This window comes from Phytophthora sojae, assembly GCF_000149755.1.
Source record: "Phytophthora sojae unplaced genomic scaffold PHYSOscaffold_3, whole genome shotgun sequence".
Classification (NCBI taxonomy): domain Eukaryota; phylum Oomycota; class Peronosporomycetes; order Peronosporales; family Peronosporaceae; genus Phytophthora; species Phytophthora sojae.
The window spans coordinates 9,821,315-9,839,045 of NW_009258117.1; the positions used below are offsets into that span (position 1 = coordinate 9,821,315).

Sequence of the window (17,731 nt, forward strand, 5' to 3'; positions counted from 1 at the left end):
CGCTCTCTAGCTCGTCTACCCTCCTGCAACGCATCCATCTACTTACGTTGGAGCTACGAATTTGGAAGGCGTCAAACTTGCATTTGGTGTGGAGCTACCCAAGCGGGCAAGATATCGTGCTGGCAAACATCAAGAGCTACAGTAGCCTGCCATCGAGCAGCGGAAGCATGAATCAACGCGCTGTGCACGAATGACAGAGGTGGATCTATGTACATCATATTTCAAGCCGCATCACGGACTCAGTGACTTCCTCACGTGCAGTACGTCTTCCTCATATTCGAACGGTCTTGTACGGCCACGGCTTCACCCACAGGATACAATAACACTCTAGATACTGAACGGATTGCTTATTGACCAGGATTCTGGGTATTATCTCTCTCACGCTGACAGACTATCACGACAGGCTTGCTGCCTCAGCGTCCGCATGCTCGTGAGGGACTGTCCCCGCCGCTGCCACACAGGGTCATCCCGAGCAGATTAAAATACGATGATACCAAATGTGAGTCTATCAAGTACTCTGCTCACGTATCACAACATTCTGGTTTGGATTCTCTACAGATGGAGATATCTCGATTTTTAGGGGAAAATAGGCCAAGGTTTTTTCCAGTTGAGTCTTGAACCAGCTAAGTATTACGCACATAGCCGGCATTTGATTGGATAACTCTGACCAATGAGATTGAAACCTAATGGAACCCAAAGGGTCGGCGCCAGCCGCTGGGGACCTCGCTTACCCTACCCCACAAGTATACAAATTTCTATATTAATCTTATCCCTGCAAAATCGGGATAAGAGCGGTCGCCGGTGGGTTAACCTTAAAAGGAAATTGCACTGACAAATTCTTTAACAAGTCCCGAATTTTGCCGGGAACTTCTTTCAGGGATTTTACCACAAAGTACCACTTATAAGCGGTAGCGTCATCTACAACGGACAGAGCATAGTGATAGCCAAATGAGCCATATAAACCATTCACCCGTAATTTACCAGTTGAGTCCATATGGAGTGTATGGAGTGGCTCAGTAGCCTTGGCTCCCACCATGTTCTTATAGGACATCCTTCTATCTTTCATTTGGGCGCATGTCTTACAAAAGAAATGAACCTTCTTCAGTTCAGAGTAAGGTATTTTTGGCAGCTCAGCAATTTTCTCGTTACTTAGTGTTCGAATTAATCGTTCTTTACCAACATGGCCGAGCCTCAAGTGCCATTATTTCAGGATATTGCCATATTTGTGGCTTTGGACACTAAACACACTCGTCCTTACGGGTTTAACGTTCGGTAAGTAATACACTTCACCTATAGCTACTGCTGCAAACAGTAACTTAAAGTTATTTCCTATGAAAAATAGGAAATCTCCAGATTTTGACTGGATGTGCCTGTAACCTTGCTTAGCCAAATAGTATGCACTTAGTAAATTACTGTCACATTTCCGGTCATATGAAATTTCCGTTAACTTTAACGCACTCAAATATCCTTCAGGGTTCAACATTTAGATTTATTGATCCCTTAAGTGCACTATGCGAAACAGTGCCATTACCGTAAGTGAAGACGTGACTTTGGTCGGGCTTCAGGCTTCCCGTGAACCAGCTTCGGTCTGATGTTATTCCTCGGCCTGCACCATGTCAACGACCCACATATCATCCGTTAACTTTAGGTTCCGTAAATAACTTAAATATGGCGAATGAAATTTACGTACCATGGCCTCGAATGCTTCCATGTCTTTTGGTGGCGGCGTCTCAGCCGACTTGCCTTCGTCCTGCTTCTCGGGGTCCAGGCTGTTGATGTCGTCCATCAATTGGTCCTCTTGGCTCTTCTCGAGCGTCGTCTTATCGTCCTTGCCGAGCTTCTTTTGTCTTTCAGCCACCACCGCCTTAAGAGTGTTGATCGCTGCCTTCTTGGCCTTCTTAGCGCCCGAGGCCGTCTTTATGTCCGTCCGGAAAAGAGGTCCCCCTTGGCGGTTCGGGTCCCTGTCGGCCGCTTTCGTGGGGCAGTCCGACTTGAAGTGTCCCGCTTCGAAACAATAGAAACAACTTCTGTCGCCCTCGGTACTGGCGAGCTTTCTTTTCTGTCCAACCACCTTGGCTCGGACGTTGTTGATGTGGGTCACCTGAGTCTTGTCCATAAGGCCCACGTCCTTCTTTGACTTGTCGCCGAAGACGCGGCGCAAAGCCCCCTCCACCTCGTCCACCGTGAAGCCCTCCTTGGTCATCGAGATGGAGGACGCCCAGTACTCGCTTGGCAGTTGCGACAGGACTTCGACGCAAAGCCAGGACTCGGACACCATGTCTTGGTTAAATAGCTTCCGAGTCTTCCTGTATCTCATTCCTTGCCTTCTTAAGTTGCGCGAATAGGGTCCTTAAGTCGCGCTAGGGGCTGCGTGTCAACTTATTCAGAGACCGTGTCAACTCCATCAGACCGGCCGCGTCACCTTGGCCAAAATCTTTTTCGAGGAGCCGGATCACCTCACATGGGCCCATGGAGGACACCACGTCCGGCAGTGTCGACAGAAAGCAATTGGGCAGAGCCTGATTGAGCAGGTTCCGCAGGTCGCCCCTTCCTCTCTTCCAGTGCGCCACGTCCCACCTCATCTCAAGCGCCTTTTGCTCGGAGGTTTCGGTGGTCGGCGCTGCTGGCTTCTCCGGATTACTCCGCAGGAAGTCGGCCATGAGCACCTTCGCTTCAGGCTGCCTCTTCTCAAGCAGCTTCGTCTGGTACTCATGGTCCAACGAGTTGACGTGCGTCAGGAGCTTGTCCTTCCACATGGTGCAGGACGAAGCGCTCCAGGCCGCCGCCAGTCTTAGCATCGGTAGTCGTCATCGTACTTGAAATGTTGCGTGCAGCATTAGTAGGTAGTTGTGTAGTTGCCGTCAGTTTCGGAAGTGATAGCAATGAAAGCCTGCTTCCTTCACATCCCTCGGCTTATCATATTGCTGCCAGCAGCGCTGGCTTCTTTCCCTTTGAATGGCTCTTAATGCCCTTTGTATTATCCAATCAGATGACCTAAAACATATCCTTTGATTCTTACTTCATTTCACTATAGCATACAATGCAGTAGTATATATGGCGCAACATGTCTGCGCGAGCGAGCGAATGCGAGCGCTGCAACCCGATTTTTTTTTCTAGCCACAGCGCCTGGCCGAGTCAGCGCAGCGGCGCCCCCCCCCAGCGAAGCGAGAGAGGGGCGGGCCCCCTGTGTCGAAGTCCGCAGTCGAGAGCGAACGCGCAAGTGTCCTACCCAAGGTACGTTTTCCCTCCTGAAATGCCCGACCAAAACGCCAGGTCTGACCCGTATCCGAACCGATAAATAGATAACCGATGTATGTGGTACCATAAGTAATACTTTTTTAAAAAAATGGTTACAATTTTTATTAAAGTACTGTACTGTGCATACAACACCAACTCGATGATTAGGGTAACTAACACCAACTTGATGATTAGGGTAACTAACATAATCGACGAATCCAGGGTCTGATGATCAGACTCTGATCGGCTCGGCTCGTGTTGCTACATGTATTTTGTCCTTTGCTGATATTTTTACCTCTATGTTAGAGTGCTAAAACAGACTTGAAAATAATTATAAATGACCTGACTGATTGTCTAATTTGCTAGCTAAAACCGCACCTAAATCTTAGCGCGCGGACAACAAGTATCTAATGCAGTCGATTTTGTTGGGTCCTCGCCTCGATGCCCGACGACTTTCCGTCTAGACGGATACGAGCCTTGAACAGCCTCCGACCTTGAGCGCCTCCTCCAACTTACCCACAACTAATCCGCTTGGAAACTCCAGACTCCTGACGGCTGGCGCAAGCGCAATATCGTAGCAATCGTCGATAGCTTCATGCGCGCATCATTTGGGTACTTGCCCGTCGAGACGCCGAACCGTTACGGGGGGGGGGGGGATCCTTTAACAGCTCCGATGCGTAAGTGGCCGCCGCAGCAACCGTATTATGAATATCTATGTATAAGATGCACTGAGCCTAAGTTTGCGTTGTTAGACAGAAAAGTCGGATTTGGCGGATAGATTTACTAATTGCAAGTCGAATAGTCTGAAAAGCTCTTCCAGGAAAGCATTTCAGAGAGGCCTCTGCGTATCTCCGGGTTTTCTGGACCGCAAATCAAAACCGAGTATCATTTCTAATCCATGCACCCACTGGTAACCATAATTATAACCGAGTTTTAGCTGGACAGCCGAGTCGTAATTAAGACTTAACTGCCCAGTATAACAGAGAATTGATAGCCTGATTTGAAGAAATATCTGCAAAGCACACTAATAAGTATAATATTATGATTCATAATTTATGAACGAACAAGCCCAAGAGGAATTTCCGTAAATCAGTTATTCTCGCTTGGCATCGTTAATTACACAACAATTTATAGCGTTTCGAGGCTGTTTGTTAGTGGCTCCTTAAGTAAATGTAGTTGCCTAAGAAAAATAGAGCCAAATGTTGTATCTGGATAGTAGCCACCCCGAAGTCCTCGCCTGGAAGTCAAGACAGGACACGTTTGGATACAATTAAATCCACAAACGTCTGTGGGACGATATGTACTGTCAATTACTCCATGGACTGCGCGGCAATCCTTGAGCGCTAGTACCTCTTTATGCTGCCTCATCGAGCAGGGTAATGATGTACGGCGTTGTTCGTGAAGCAGGGATCTCTACATAAACGTTGTCTGCTACGCTACATGTATTAGTACAACAGCATCAAGATAAGTAACAACTCACAGAATATTTGTTTTACTATAATAGCTGTAATCCAAGACGATAGTCGTCGCTTCCCGCATTCTCTAACGGAAATCCTTGATCTGGAGAGTAGCTTCAGAGCCATGTCTCCTGCTGGCACATACGTTGCACATTGTAAGTCCATTCCATTCCAAAGCGGCATTCAGCCATCACTTGTGAGGCAAAAGGTGCGATTTGTGAGCTACAATGAGGCCCAGCTGGATGCCCCACATATTTTCATCCCACGGAGCTTCTGACGGGATGGCAAAGTCGGCTGGCACCTCATCGTCTCCATAAGCTCCGCGGATATCTTCAGCAACGGGTCAATGCGCTCGTTCCACACTCGAGGCATCAGATTGACGTTAACACAGAGCTTGATCAATTTTTCCATGCTGCGTTCGTAATGTGTAAAGTGGTAGCCCTTGCATCGCACTTGCGTCAGTGTCATACCTGGTCTCCTCCCCCACACTCTCTGTGGCCATGGATCTTGCGAAGGAATGACAAATGTTAGAGACATTCTGCCATTCTTGTAAATCTCGGCATACACCTCCAGCGCTGGGACAATTATCTCATTCCACACTTCCTCCGTGCGGTCCCACACGACACCGTCAAGTACGTCCTTGTCGCGACCTGCTTGATGCCGGTTCCTAAGAGCATCTCCAGCGGTTGGTCTCAAACACGGTTTTATCCTAAAAGTAACGCTGTCAAGACTTGGCCGAGACGTAAGGCTTCCACCAGAAGGTCCTATTGCAGGCTTTAACTTCACCGGGACCTATAGATTGGCTTTCGAGTCTTGAAAGAAGACCACAATCTTATTACCACTCATACAAAACTAAAGAGTCGCCGTATTTAAAAGATTGCACCAATACTGAATGCAATTTTCACATGCGGGAATGGACTTATAAGACTCGCTTTAGAACTCACCGCTGGAAGTAAGTCGGTCTGCGCGGGTCTCAACTGTAAAATTGTGGTCTCAAAGATGTTACGTCTTAGGATAAGACCCACCGCTGGAGATGCCCTAACGGGAGCATGCTCGGATCATGATCCTGCTGATTGGTTGATTACAATACATATGTAGGGTTCAGTATGACCCCGTGATCTGAGCCTAAGAGCGTGAGCCACTTTCGGATCACGGATCACAAGTTGGGATTAACAACAGACACATACTAGCAAAGATGAAGGTGGCTCGGATTTTCGCGTGTGTCGCCGCGGTTGTGATAGCGAACGAATACAGGCGCCGAAAGCGCGCGAAAGTTGTTAAACGCGACCGCCTAGACTGGGAGCGACATCGGGATCGATTGGTGATGGAGGGGCAGTTTGAGCGACACTATAGGATGGGTGCGGACGAGGCGATGATGGAGGCTCTGAAACCTGCGCTAGAGCGAGACGAGGTCAAGTCGCAGAACCGGACGGGCGTTGGCATCATAACGCCGGCCAACAAAGTCCAGATGACGATTTCCTGATAGGCAGGAGGCTCCTACCATTTGTGGTGGTTGGCGAATCCACAACCTGTGTCCTAGCAAAGCTTAACTAGGCGCCACTACTGGATACCCATGATCGGGCTTGGGATTGGCTGCCTGGCTTTCCTGGGCTGCCAGCAATGGCAGCCTGCCATTGGCAGGTAAGGGCAGGCAGCAGATTAGTATCAGTTCTCAATTAGCATCCCAAGGAACAAGCAATACACGTTGTTCTTGGTGGGAGTTCCAGCTCCCAATCTACCGTGTTATACTTGCCTCAAGGTGCGACACGTCACACCATTCAATACGAGCTCTAGCTGGGGGTAGCAAGTCTGAGTTTTATACTACTGTCGTTGAAGTCATGGAGGCTATTTGCTCCAGCTCTCTGTTTCGAGTCGCGGCTCCTGTGTATGACCAGGAATCGATTCGTCGTGCAGCGTCTGAGTTTTCCGATATTAGCAAAAACAACATTTTGACTGGCTGTGTAGGCTGTGTAGATGGATGGCTATGTACAATTAAAGCTCCTTCTAGCCGTGAAGTCCCCGATGTATCGGCATTCTTTTCGGGCCATTATCTTCAACATGGAATTAACGTCCAAGCGATGTGCGATGCGGCGTGTCGGTTCACTGGTTATTGCTTCAATCCTCCGGGCAAAGTTGCTGACAGTGTGGCTTTAAAAAAGTGGAAGTTAAGCTTGGGCATAGCCAATCTGCCTTTGGGATATTACGTCATTGGAGACAACGCATATCTTTTGTCCTCTAGGGTCCTTGCTCCTTTTACCAAGCCGGAGATCAAGTCTACTGACTATTCCGACTACAACTTTTATTTATCTCAGCTACGTATTCAGACAGAGATGGCGTTTGGTCTTCTTGTGAACAAGTGGCAAATATTTAAGAGGCCACTTTCTGTCGATTTCGTGCATGCTGGACTCGTTATAAAAACATGTATTAATCTGAAGCTTCACAACTATTGTATAAACGAGCGTATTCGTCAGCCGGACAGTGGTGGTCTGACAAATGCAGCCGTGCGAGAATTTAATTCTATGGAGGACTGCAGTTTCTCGCCAACTGTAGTCGAGGACGACGAAGAAGTGGTGGTGCCAGTGATGAATGGTCATATATTCCGCAATGTAGTTCTTAACCATATTCAAAGCTACAATTTGTCGCGCCCTACTGTTCACCGCAGAAGATGATGGTAACACTAAATGACCATTACCTCATCCTGAAGCTCGTCCGATTTTGTTTGTGCACGCTGCACCCGCCGCAGAGCTGCCTCACGCTCAAGCTGGAGGTCCGCGACGCCCATCCCTAGTCGTGGATCTGCAAGTCGAGTATAGCAAGCGCTTGGCGACGACGAGCAAGAATTCCGTCCACCGCAGCTAGTTTTTCCACCAACACATCTCGCTCCATCTTTTCACGTTGAAGACGCGCTACCGCTGTTTTCTGCTCAAGCAACTCGCTTTTGGTACTCGCAGATTCGGCTTCAACCAGCTTACTCACTGCTTCCGTAAGATGCGCCACTGGATCAATACTACTTCTCATATTTTCCTGTGGCTGGCGCTTCCGGTTTTTTTTGTTTTATTCGCCCCTTCCTCCGTCTCCTTGGATTCGTCATCTTCGTTATCTTCGTAAATGAACGTAGCGCATAATTCACGACCAGAACCGCGGTGCTTGTACCAAAGGTGCACATACATAGCAACCTTATCTCCCTGGTAAAAGTTCCAAAATTCATCATGGGACTCAGAGAGCTGGCAACTTCCTTCTGCAGCAGCGAACCGACAACTGCACTCTTTCCACATATCCCTCACCTTTGCTCCAGAATGTGTTGTAATTTGGCTAGGATCGATCCCTTCAAACAATGCCTCATCAGAAACGAGGCTGTCAAAGTCTTCATTCAATGTATTGAAGGCTTCAGCAACTTCTTCCCAGAACCTACGACCACCTTCATCCAGTTATCGCCGCGTCAACGTGCCCCCAGAAGACACAAAGCTCGCAAAAATACTTCGGAGAAGTGAACGTTCAGTTGTCGGTACAAACCATGACGAGATCGCCTCTCAGCGCTACTCTTCCCTTCCCTGCGGCCTCGTTTAGCAGCGCGTTGATGCTCAAGAAGCAGCTCCATAGCTTTTTTGGACCCATCGTACCCGTGGAATATGGCCACTCGGTCCGCCTTGCTAGTGTTTTTCGCTACCGAGAGTCTACGCACGGTGCACTCTAGCTTCAATTGATCGACTGTCCAACTGCTGTAGTCGTCCGACGTAGGGGAAGGCACGGGCCGCTTGCTGCCTAGTTTCAGCTGAGCCGACCACTTGATGCTAACTCGCGCTTCACCACCCGATACTGCCTCCATCGTGGAGGGTGCTGCGCCCGCTGCAACCGCTACGAGAGCTGCTGCGGAAGTTTGTTTTTGTGATCCGTTGGGTCACGATCTCGTTAGGAAGGAAAAACTGCTAGTCCGAATATAGCCTCACCCCTAAGTAGATCATGATCCAGTGTGATCCCGTTAGGAGCCGGCCTGTTGCGCATAGTTACCACCGAAACGGATTTGAACAACCATCTTTCCCAGTTTCATCCCCCACGCCCTCTCAGGCCATGGAGGAGACGATGGCACTACGAAAGACCACGGGATAGCGCAGTGACCGAACTCTCGACGGAACACTTGAAGTGACGGCAAGATCTTCTCCTCCCAGTCTCCGTCGTAGATGGACTTGTCGAAGCATAAACTCATTCTGTCCAGCTCTTCCTTGCATTCAGCCACTTGGGAGGAAAACTTTGTTGGTAGCGACTGCGTGTCCAAGCCGGTAACCAGGGCACCCGAGAATGCAATTCTTGGATTAATACTTTTCTATTCTGAGCAGAAATTAATAATTAAATCTTTTGTGAATCCAAAATAATATTTATATAATTAGTAAAGGCTTCTGGTCCAAGTAAACGAGTAATGCTCCAACTGTGAACCCTGTTAGTCTTTCGTTCTTATGCCTTCGGTGAGCTAGAAGACTCAGAAGGCTAGCTAAACCTGTATTTCTTAGACTTAAGTTGCGAGGAACTGATAAGAATTCTAACAAAAATCAGCTCTTTCAAGAAATTAATCATTCAATTTTAAAAATCGAATGTATTTTTATGAAGATTATTTTTTCGGGTGCCCTGCCGGTAACCCCAGCTTCGGCCACGCCTCATCGCCCGCAGGGACGACAAAGGCTTGCGGAACGTCCACGTGGCCGTGCATTTTCCAGTATTGTCGTAACCCCGGCAGGATGATATGATCCCACTTGAAGTGAGTCACGTTCACCGCGAAGCCCAACTTGTCCAGCTCCTCTTTCATCTCAGCAGAAACGGGCGTCTTGTCCTCCAACTTGGTCCGGAGTGTGTTAACAGCACGTCCTAATTTGGCACTCCCTAAGATCAGCCACCACGCGTTTTGACAAAACTTTACTCCGTCACAAATTTACATTTGTGAATTTTAATCTTGACGTAAACTGGGTAGTGTTTGCGGATGCCCTGCACGAGGCCGTCAAGGTACTGGCACTTCGGGACAGTGCCGTTGAAGTACCAGGACTTCCACAGGTACATGTCCAGGTACTGGTCCAGGCGCTCCTTGGGGACGCCGCGCATAGCCTTGATGTAGCGCTTCACGCGCACTTCCCACGTCCCTTCAATGCGGTTCGTATGGGCCCCCGTCTTGGGGTCCACGAAGAACTTGTCGTGGTTGACCCATTTGTGGGTGTAGTTCTTGCCCTTTAGCCACTTGTTGTTCTCCAACGTATGCTTCCCGTTAACAGAAACAAACGAGGAGAACTGGTCGGAGATGATGGTCGACCCGGCCATAATATGCTTGTAGATGAGAGGAGACAGCGTCTTCTTTTTGCGGTCGGGGCCGGTGATGATGACGAACCACCGCCCCGTGGCCCGATCGACACCGCCGAAGAGCCAGTAGTCCTCGTGCGGCTGCCCCTCGTGCTGCTTGCCGCGCCCGAACTTGGACTTCTTCTTTAGGCTCGTCTCGTCGATCTCGACGGTGTGGCCCACACCGCCGATCTGTACAAACATAGTTAGCACATATGCAGTCGAATATTAGATGTACGTACCATCATGCTGCACTGCAGCATCTCGGCGGAGTAGATGTCGCCGCAGAAGCCGTACCAGTCGATCGCCGTGACGTCGGAGATGCCCAGGAACTGCTCCGCGGTTCCGACGGGGATGTCCGACCCCCAGAAGAACATCAGGCGTAGCACAGTTGCGGTACGCTAGCTTGGTGCCGTCGAAGAAGGAACCTTTCTTCAGGCTGAGCTCTTTGTCCGGGTGGCTCCTTGGGCGCGGCGCTCTGGATGCGCACGCGCTCCGACCGTGATGCGCGCTTGCGTGGCGCGTGTGCAGGGCGCGAAATCGTCTTCGAGGATGGTTTCTTGGCTGGGGCCATGGTGCGTTACGTGTCTTGAGGCGGGGACTCTTTTTCGAAAGTGATAGTGTTTGTGTTGTGGCGGCATCGCCGTGGGCGCGAAAAGTGGGGCGCTCCTCGGGTTCACACGTGTACGCGCGCAACGCAAACTGATACATGGGTGTACTTAATATGTAATTTGTGTCGGACCAAAGTTTTTTAAAAAGCGTAGTGGGGGCTGATCTTAGGGAGTGTCCCTAATTTGTATCCCCAGATCTTGGACGGCCAGCGTGCATCTCGATCAGGGACCACTAACCTCTGAGGCACAAGAAGTACGTGCAACTCTCTATACGCCCGCAGCGCTGCTACAAGCTCCTTCTCCCAAACAGACATTCCCAAGCACCCGTCGGCCCCCTTTGTGCCATTTTTGACAACTGCACTCGAGCCGGTCCGTTCTTCCGATTGCGTGGAGCTGAAGCGTCGAAGAGTGCGAGCAGAACGCAGGCTTGATGCGCTTGTGGGGGCTGCCTGGAGAGGCCGCGCGAGACGCCACGCTCGCCGCGCTGAACCGAGTTTGAATTTAGGTCTGTAGAGTATCAGATTTGTACACATCAAGATATTCAATTATCTAGGAAAAACGTAGGACGCCTATCCAACATCATAGGCCTGGCTACTATTGGCTAAAATTAAGGTGTATTTGGCCAATACCATCAAGTTCACCTCTTGTGCAAAGTGTTGAGGCGAAGAGCTCACACAGGTCGGCTTATCGTAGTAGTTGTACACAAGACCAGTGTGCCATAAACATTCGCAGGTCACCTCTAGAGCTTCCAGGGCTCGCACTTCGATAGCAACGCACTCTTGTGGACTCTATCGTACGGAAATTGCGTAAGTCACCACTAACTACTGAACAGTATCGGGGACTACAGCCGCAACAAAGATGATGCTGCTATAGTCCCCTCCCACCCACCCCTACTGCGTCTGCCAGACGCCGCCACGGCGGCGGTGGCCTAGCGCTGTGATCTCCCCTCCTCGTAATACTGTAAAGTAGTGTAGCCCTACACTCCTAAACGACATGCACTCTAATGGCTACCACTAATCACTGCTACCAGGGTTGCCGAGATCCAGCCGCTACCGAGGTCGCCGCGACTGCGATTCGGCACCTGCGCCAGCCGCGAGCCGCCATCATGATGCTGCCGCTTTGTAGCGCAGCTTCCCGCAGGCAGGAACTCCCTAGTAGCAAGAGTGTTGTATAGGCAGCAATGACTGCTTCCCACCCGTATTTATAATAATCTAGCCTTACAGTGTTGCCGTACTCATATTAGTATGTAGTGGACAACTCATTAGGACAATTTCACGAAGTGTGAGAAGGCCCCCGGCACTCCCACTGCCACGCCTCCGGCACTACCATCACGGGCCAAACGGCCATAGCAATATACACATTACCTAGCAACCAACCGAGGGAATTCCTACATATTCGCAACACAGCTACCTTCAGCCCTTGCTGCTGCTCCTGGGGCACATCGGGGCTTGTGTCGTCGGGCGCGGCAGAAGCCCGATGCCTTGTGACGTGATCAGGACCCAGCACTGTGGTTCCTTTGAAGCTACTGAGTTACTAGGAGCAGTTGGAAGGCCCAGGTGGACTGGGCCAGGTCTAGCTGTACATATAGGTGATTGACACTGTTGCATTATTAGGCCAATCGCGTGCGCTGTTTTATCGTAGGAATCGCTCGCTACGAAAGTCAATTCATTGTGCATTTTCAAGTCGTAAAATAAAGCAGTGACCAGCTGAGCGTGCCATTAATATTTTTGACGAAAACACCGTCGATTTTCCTACGAGTCCATACAAAGTGCGAGATATCGCCTACGTTTCGACGGCAATCAGGTTTAGCGGCACATTATTATTAATACTTGATTCAACCGATGCCGAACTGCCAGAATCAATGCGTCAAATGGGTGACTGGTACGTGGGTAAGGATACATAGTACAAGTATAATGACAGACAACGCAGCGCTGGTGTGGTGCAGTGTTGAAGCTCAACCGGGCAGGACTCTTGCTTGCTGCCGTCGAGCGGAGGGCCAGCGCAAACTGGTGTGGGCTTCAATGTGGTTTTGAGTTTTGGGATCTTTGGGCAGAGCCATTCGCTCATTTGGCAACGACTGCATGATCACTGGTTGACTACATGTAGTTCCGACTCGCTGCCAATAGAGCGACTTCCAGCTAGGCCCTTCAGACCGTTGTCCTGCGTTTTCTGTTGCAAATTCATAGACACACCTTTAGAGAAAACTGTCCGATAGTTCTGCCTCCTGTTAGAAAAATCGGCACGGGAGTTCTTCGCAGCTTTTCCAACCTCAACAAGCCTGTACAACGCTCTACTTCGGGTCAGGGCGTGTTCAAACAGGTCCGGCAAAGTAACTCAACAAGTTGTGCGCCAAATCGACCGCTGGTTTCACTTTTTTATGTCTTTAAGCGCACCAAGTCAAAGCCGAGGCGTTGTTAAAGCTTATTCGAGGCTTCAACTGGGGGTTGCTAGCCAACAATGAATCCAAGCCGAACACCCCACACCTTCTGCTCCCATGGCGCCTCGGACGGGATCACAAAGTCGTATGGGACTTCTTTCTCCCCGTTCAGCTCCGCGTAAATGTCCAGTAGAGGAACGACGCACTTGTTCCACGCGCGAGACGTCAGCTTGATGTACATGCTGTTGTGCGCTGCGCGCAATTCGAGCAGCATTTTCTAAAATTGTTTTGTTGAAGCGCGAGAGTTAGGGCACCTGGGATATGATCGATTTTGATTTGAGTTGGCCGCGCGCCAACTTTCAAAATGGGGGATGTGATATTGTGAGTTCTACTCTAATTTTCCGATCGGGGGAATCGCCAAAGCACTTGGGTTGACTATGGTCGCCCGGCTATGCCCCCCTTGACTCCCTACTAAGTACGGATTGGGCTTGACATGCGGGCACATAACCATATATTTGTTGGCCGGCGATTCGGCAAATGACTTGATCTTTGTATTGGTCGGTTGGACAGGGCCCCATAACCGACCCGATTCGGCAAATTTGGCCGGAATTCACAATAATCACACCCGTTAAAGTCCGATTATTTCCGCGTAAGTACGAATTTTAGCATGATTGTGTCTAGTTTTGTAATTTCGTAAATAGTTTAAAGCCAGTGCGAGTCGATTTGATGAGTGAATAATGTATATGTTAGGTCCGCGGTAACGTAGTCGAGATGACAGGTCTATGCTGTAGGTGCGTAAAGCGTGACGAACTCACCGACAGGACTCTCCGTTAGAGGACGGAGAATGCATCCGGGCGCGCGCTCGCTCACCGACACCGAGGGACAAGCGGTACACTGCGGGGCGTGCTCGCTCGTCATGCCTGGGCCCCACGCAGCGTCGGAACAACACGCCTGGCGAAAAAGCTCGTGGAGGCTCCACGGTGGAGCTCCGAGCATGCAGCCCCGCCCGCCACAGCGCAAACGCTGACCGCCCGGTCCACGTGAGCCACCCCACAATGCTGCGAGCTGTCCGCGTGGACATGTAGGTCCGCGCCTGCCGCCATCTCTACCGACACTCACAATCACGGGCGCAATCGGCCTGCCGCCAACACAAAAACTCGCCTTGCACTGCAAGGCGGAGCCTGCAAGTTGCAGGCTCCGCATTTCGACGATCCGGCAAGCCAAAGCGCGGCCTCGGCGCGTGGCTCTTGCAGCGTGTTCCGGCCTTGGCCACTGCTTGCGCGACCAGCTGGCCTGCATGCTCGCGCACCGAGCTCCCGCACCAGAACGCGGATGCCGCCGCGGATGGGATGCCCCCCGCCAGCATGCATCCAAACAAAATGTTTATTACATGTACAGTAATCTGCCCGAGTAAGGAACGCCTGATATATAGAAAGAGGCAGAATATACATATTGATGTTAAGTTGAGTATACTTTTCCAATGTACTGATTTAGTAATTTCAATATGAACTGAAGAGCAGCTTTACCTACGAGTCCGGAATGATTCCAACAGTGGCGTATGGTCGAAGCACTAACCTTTGACCAGGCATCCTCGCACCACAACAGCGCTGTCAACTGGTCGACCTCGTAGGGATTATCTAGCCCTTCACCTTGTCGAGGATGCCCACTTTCTCAGACCAAGTGAGGCGGAGACGCTTGGACGGTGTGGACTTCATGGGTGGAGTGGGGGGAGGAGGTGGGCTTGTGGGGCGAGGTGCAAAAGAAAAAGTGCGAGTCTACCACTACGATACATGTAGTTTGAAGTCTAGTAAGATTGCAAAATGCGCGCCATTTTTCAAACGAGGGTGGATGATTGGTACTGGATTTTTCACCTCAGTACCTTGCAGTACCTTGTACATCCCCCTTTCGCCACATCCACTGGAAAATAATATTAAATATGTGAGGCTATTAGTTATACACCCGTTCCTTATTCGGGCAGAATTCTGTACTGCATTTGTTGGCTCGCTTTGATTGATCCGGGGCGGGCGGACGACCGTCAAATGATCGACCGATCGACTTCAGTTTGCGCGTCACGCGTCCCGTTCAACGTTGAAGCGGCAGCGACGCGACTAAAGGCGCGGTTTGACACGCAGTGCAAGGGAAATCACCCCCGGGCTACAGAGGGTTTACGTCGACGAAAGGAGCTTCGTGTCTTCAGGTCTGGGGCTTCTCTTCTCCTCCCCCGTGTCATCTCCTTCGTTGCAAGACCGTGGTGGCGAAGGAGGCCACGGTTCGGTGGACGGTGGCGCGTTGCAGGATGCAACTCGCAGCAGCATACTGTGTCAAGGCTTGCCCAGGAATACATGCAGTGCATGTCATGCACACGCACAGTAGTGCCAGGTTCGGAGAGTCGCACGAGCTCGGATTGGACATCCGACTGGGGGCTCGAGCGTAGCATGTTGTTCCGTTGTTTGACATGTACGCGGCGATGCATGGAGAAGGGGAAGTCCCGTACGACTTCGTGATCCCGTCGGAGGATCCGTGGGAAGAAAAGATGTGGGGTATTCGACTGGGACTCCGCGTGGCGCTAAACTCACAGTTCTCACTTCGCAAGTGACAACCAGGTAAATAGAGCTCGTCAACATTGGTTTCATTGTTAAAATACTCTAAGCTCCTACTGTATATTGCCATGTTGCTCCTCAAACTGTAATTCGTGTCAATGCCATCTGCATTAACCGAAAAAAAGAAGTCTGCCGCAATTTAGTGCACGTAAGCATCGATCTACCAGGTATAACTAAGCTAACCTAGTGCGGTAGCTGATGCTACATGTACACCATCTTGGAGTATCCTAGCATGTTTGTTTAATAGATGCTATGGTTTGAGCAAACCTGTATCATACAGCGTTTTCAGCACGATTGATGCATAGCATCGATCACCGATATTGGCATTCTTCGATGCTGGTGCGCAGTATCCGGTCGGGCTTTCAAATACCAAGTACCTACCTTCATCTACGAAACGAGCGTGTTGCTTTCAAGGGAAGCGGCCAATTCCAGATATTTATTTACATGACTGCACTCAATCGTTTAGAATGCAGAATACGGTGGGGGGTGGCTGCTAGAGCAACGTTGGCGCTAGTGTTGCCGCAATATCTCTCGTTGCCTGCGCGCCAACACCTACCTGTAGATGGCCGAATTGAAGTCTTGCAGCCTCCTTGCGCGCATGTCGATGCCCTCAGCTCAAATCGAGACTGCTCTTCCCAAACCTCCGATTGAGCTTCACGCTCACTCAATTCCGAGCTCGTGCGACGCTCGGAACCCGGCACTACTGTGCATGTGCATGTACTCCTGGGCAAGCCTTGACACAGTATGCTGCTGCGAGTTGCATCCTGCAACGCGCCACCGTCCACCGAACCGTGGCCTCCTTCGCCACCACGGTCTTGCAACGAAGGAGATGACACGGGGGAGGAGAAGAGAAGCCCCAGACCTGAAGACACGAAGCTCCTTTCGTCGACGTAAACCCTCTGTAGCCCGGGGGTGATTTCCCTTGCACTGCGTGTCAAACCGCGCCTTTAGTCGCGTCGCTGCCGCTTCAACGTTGAACGGGACGCGTGACGCGCAAACTGAAGTCGATCGGTCGATCATTTGACGGTCGTCCGCCCGCCCCGGATCAATCAAAGCGAGCCAACAAATGCAGTACAGAATTCTGCCCGAATAAGGAACGGGTGTATAACTAATAGCCTCACATATTTAATATTATTTTCCAGTGGATGTGGCGAAAGGGGGATGTACAAGGTACTGCAAGGTACTGAGGTGAAAAATCCAGTACCAATCATCCACCCTCGTTTGAAAAATGGCGCGCATTTTGCAATCTTACTAGACTTCAAACTACATGTATCGTAGTGGTAGACTCGCACTTTTTCTTTTGCACCTCGCCCCACAAGCCCACCTCCTCCCCCCACTCCACCCATGAAGTCCACACCGTCCAAGCGTCTCCGCCTCACTTGGTCTGAGAAAGTGGGCATCCTCGACAAGGTGAAGGGCTAGATAATCCCTACGAGGTCGACCAGTTGACAGCGCTGTTGTGGTGCGAGGATGCCTGGTCAAAGGTTAGTGCTTCGACCATACGCCACTGTTGGAATCATTCCGGACTCGTAGGTAAAGCTGCTCTTCAGTTCATATTGAAATTACTAAATCAGTACATTGGAAAAGTATACTCAACTTAACATCAATATGTATATTCTGCCTCTTTCTATATATCAGGCGTTCCTTACTCGGGCAGATTACTGTACATGTAATAAACATTTTGTTTGGATGCATGCTGGCGGGGGGCATCCCATCCGCGGCGGCATCCGCGTTCTGGTGCGGGAGCTCGGTGCGCGAGCATGCAGGCCAGCTGGTCGCGCAAGCAGTGGCCAAGGCCGGAACACGCTGCAAGAGCCACGCGCCGAGGCCGCGCTTTGGCTTGCCGGATCGTCGAAATGCGGAGCCTGCAACTTGCAGGCTCCGCCTTGCAGTGCAAGGCGAGTTTTTGTGTTGGCGGCAGGCCGATTGCGCCCGTGATTGTGAGTGTCGGTAGAGATGGCGGCAGGCGCGGACCTACATGTCCACGCGGACAGCTCGCAGCATTGTGGGGTGGCTCACGTGGACCGGGCGGTCAGCGTTTGCGCTGTGGCGGGCGGGGCTGCATGCTCGGAGCTCCACCGTGGAGCCTCCACGAGCTTTTTCGCCAGGCGTGTTGTTCCGACGCTGCGT

At 50.7% G+C, this 17,731-nt stretch overlaps 10 protein-coding genes across 10 annotated transcripts; 2 read left to right on the top strand and 8 right to left on the bottom strand.

Moving 5' to 3' along the window:
• Positions 1 to 766: 766 nt before the first annotated feature.
• On the bottom strand, positions 767 to 1,583 carry PHYSODRAFT_489377 (hypothetical protein; the record flags this gene model as incomplete). Its single annotated transcript, XM_009526886.1, has 3 exons — positions 767 to 1,190; positions 1,311 to 1,467; positions 1,532 to 1,583. Coding segments are annotated over 3 exons (633 nt in total), but the record flags the coding sequence as incomplete, so codon positions are not given.
• Positions 1,584 to 2,360: 777 nt separating this feature from the next.
• PHYSODRAFT_497352 (hypothetical protein) lies at positions 2,361 to 2,798 on the bottom strand (the record flags this gene model as incomplete). The annotated part of the gene is made up of 1 exon (XM_009526887.1): positions 2,361 to 2,798. One exon carries the CDS (start codon positions 2,796 to 2,798, stop codon positions 2,361 to 2,363), a length of 438 nt encoding a protein of 145 aa, XP_009525182.1.
• Positions 2,799 to 6,532: 3,734 nt separating this feature from the next.
• On the top strand, positions 6,533 to 7,363 carry PHYSODRAFT_299741 (hypothetical protein; the record flags this gene model as incomplete). Its single annotated transcript, XM_009526888.1, has 1 exon — positions 6,533 to 7,363. The coding sequence occupies one exon, from the start codon at positions 6,533 to 6,535 to the stop codon at positions 7,361 to 7,363; it is 831 nt and encodes a 276-aa protein (XP_009525183.1).
• Positions 7,364 to 7,708: 345 nt separating this feature from the next.
• On the bottom strand, positions 7,709 to 8,520 carry PHYSODRAFT_299742 (hypothetical protein; the record flags this gene model as incomplete). Its single annotated transcript, XM_009526889.1, has 2 exons — positions 7,709 to 8,112; positions 8,208 to 8,520. 2 exons carry the CDS (start codon positions 8,518 to 8,520, stop codon positions 7,709 to 7,711), a joined length of 717 nt encoding a protein of 238 aa, XP_009525184.1.
• Positions 8,521 to 9,297: 777 nt separating this feature from the next.
• On the bottom strand, positions 9,298 to 9,504 carry PHYSODRAFT_490736 (hypothetical protein; the record flags this gene model as incomplete). Its single annotated transcript, XM_009526890.1, has 1 exon — positions 9,298 to 9,504. A coding segment is annotated over one exon (207 nt), but the record flags the coding sequence as incomplete, so codon positions are not given.
• Positions 9,505 to 9,644: 140 nt separating this feature from the next.
• PHYSODRAFT_436258 (hypothetical protein) lies at positions 9,645 to 9,911 on the bottom strand (the record flags this gene model as incomplete). Its single annotated transcript, XM_009526891.1, has 1 exon — positions 9,645 to 9,911. A coding segment is annotated over one exon (267 nt), but the record flags the coding sequence as incomplete, so codon positions are not given.
• A 45-nt stretch (positions 9,912 to 9,956) lies between these two features.
• PHYSODRAFT_433182 (hypothetical protein) lies at positions 9,957 to 10,208 on the bottom strand (the record flags this gene model as incomplete). Its single annotated transcript, XM_009526892.1, has 1 exon — positions 9,957 to 10,208. A coding segment is annotated over one exon (252 nt), but the record flags the coding sequence as incomplete, so codon positions are not given.
• A 2,863-nt stretch (positions 10,209 to 13,071) lies between these two features.
• Positions 13,072 to 13,919, bottom strand: PHYSODRAFT_330259 (hypothetical protein; the record flags this gene model as incomplete). Its single annotated transcript, XM_009526893.1, has 2 exons — positions 13,072 to 13,253; positions 13,817 to 13,919. 2 exons carry the CDS (start codon positions 13,917 to 13,919, stop codon positions 13,072 to 13,074), a joined length of 285 nt encoding a protein of 94 aa, XP_009525188.1.
• Positions 13,920 to 14,507: 588 nt separating this feature from the next.
• PHYSODRAFT_435958 (hypothetical protein) lies at positions 14,508 to 14,657 on the bottom strand (the record flags this gene model as incomplete). Its single annotated transcript, XM_009526894.1, has 1 exon — positions 14,508 to 14,657. A coding segment is annotated over one exon (150 nt), but the record flags the coding sequence as incomplete, so codon positions are not given.
• A 2,347-nt stretch (positions 14,658 to 17,004) lies between these two features.
• PHYSODRAFT_434021 (hypothetical protein) lies at positions 17,005 to 17,154 on the top strand (the record flags this gene model as incomplete). The annotated part of the gene is made up of 1 exon (XM_009526895.1): positions 17,005 to 17,154. A coding segment is annotated over one exon (150 nt), but the record flags the coding sequence as incomplete, so codon positions are not given.
• Between the last annotated feature and the right edge of the window lie 577 nt (positions 17,155 to 17,731).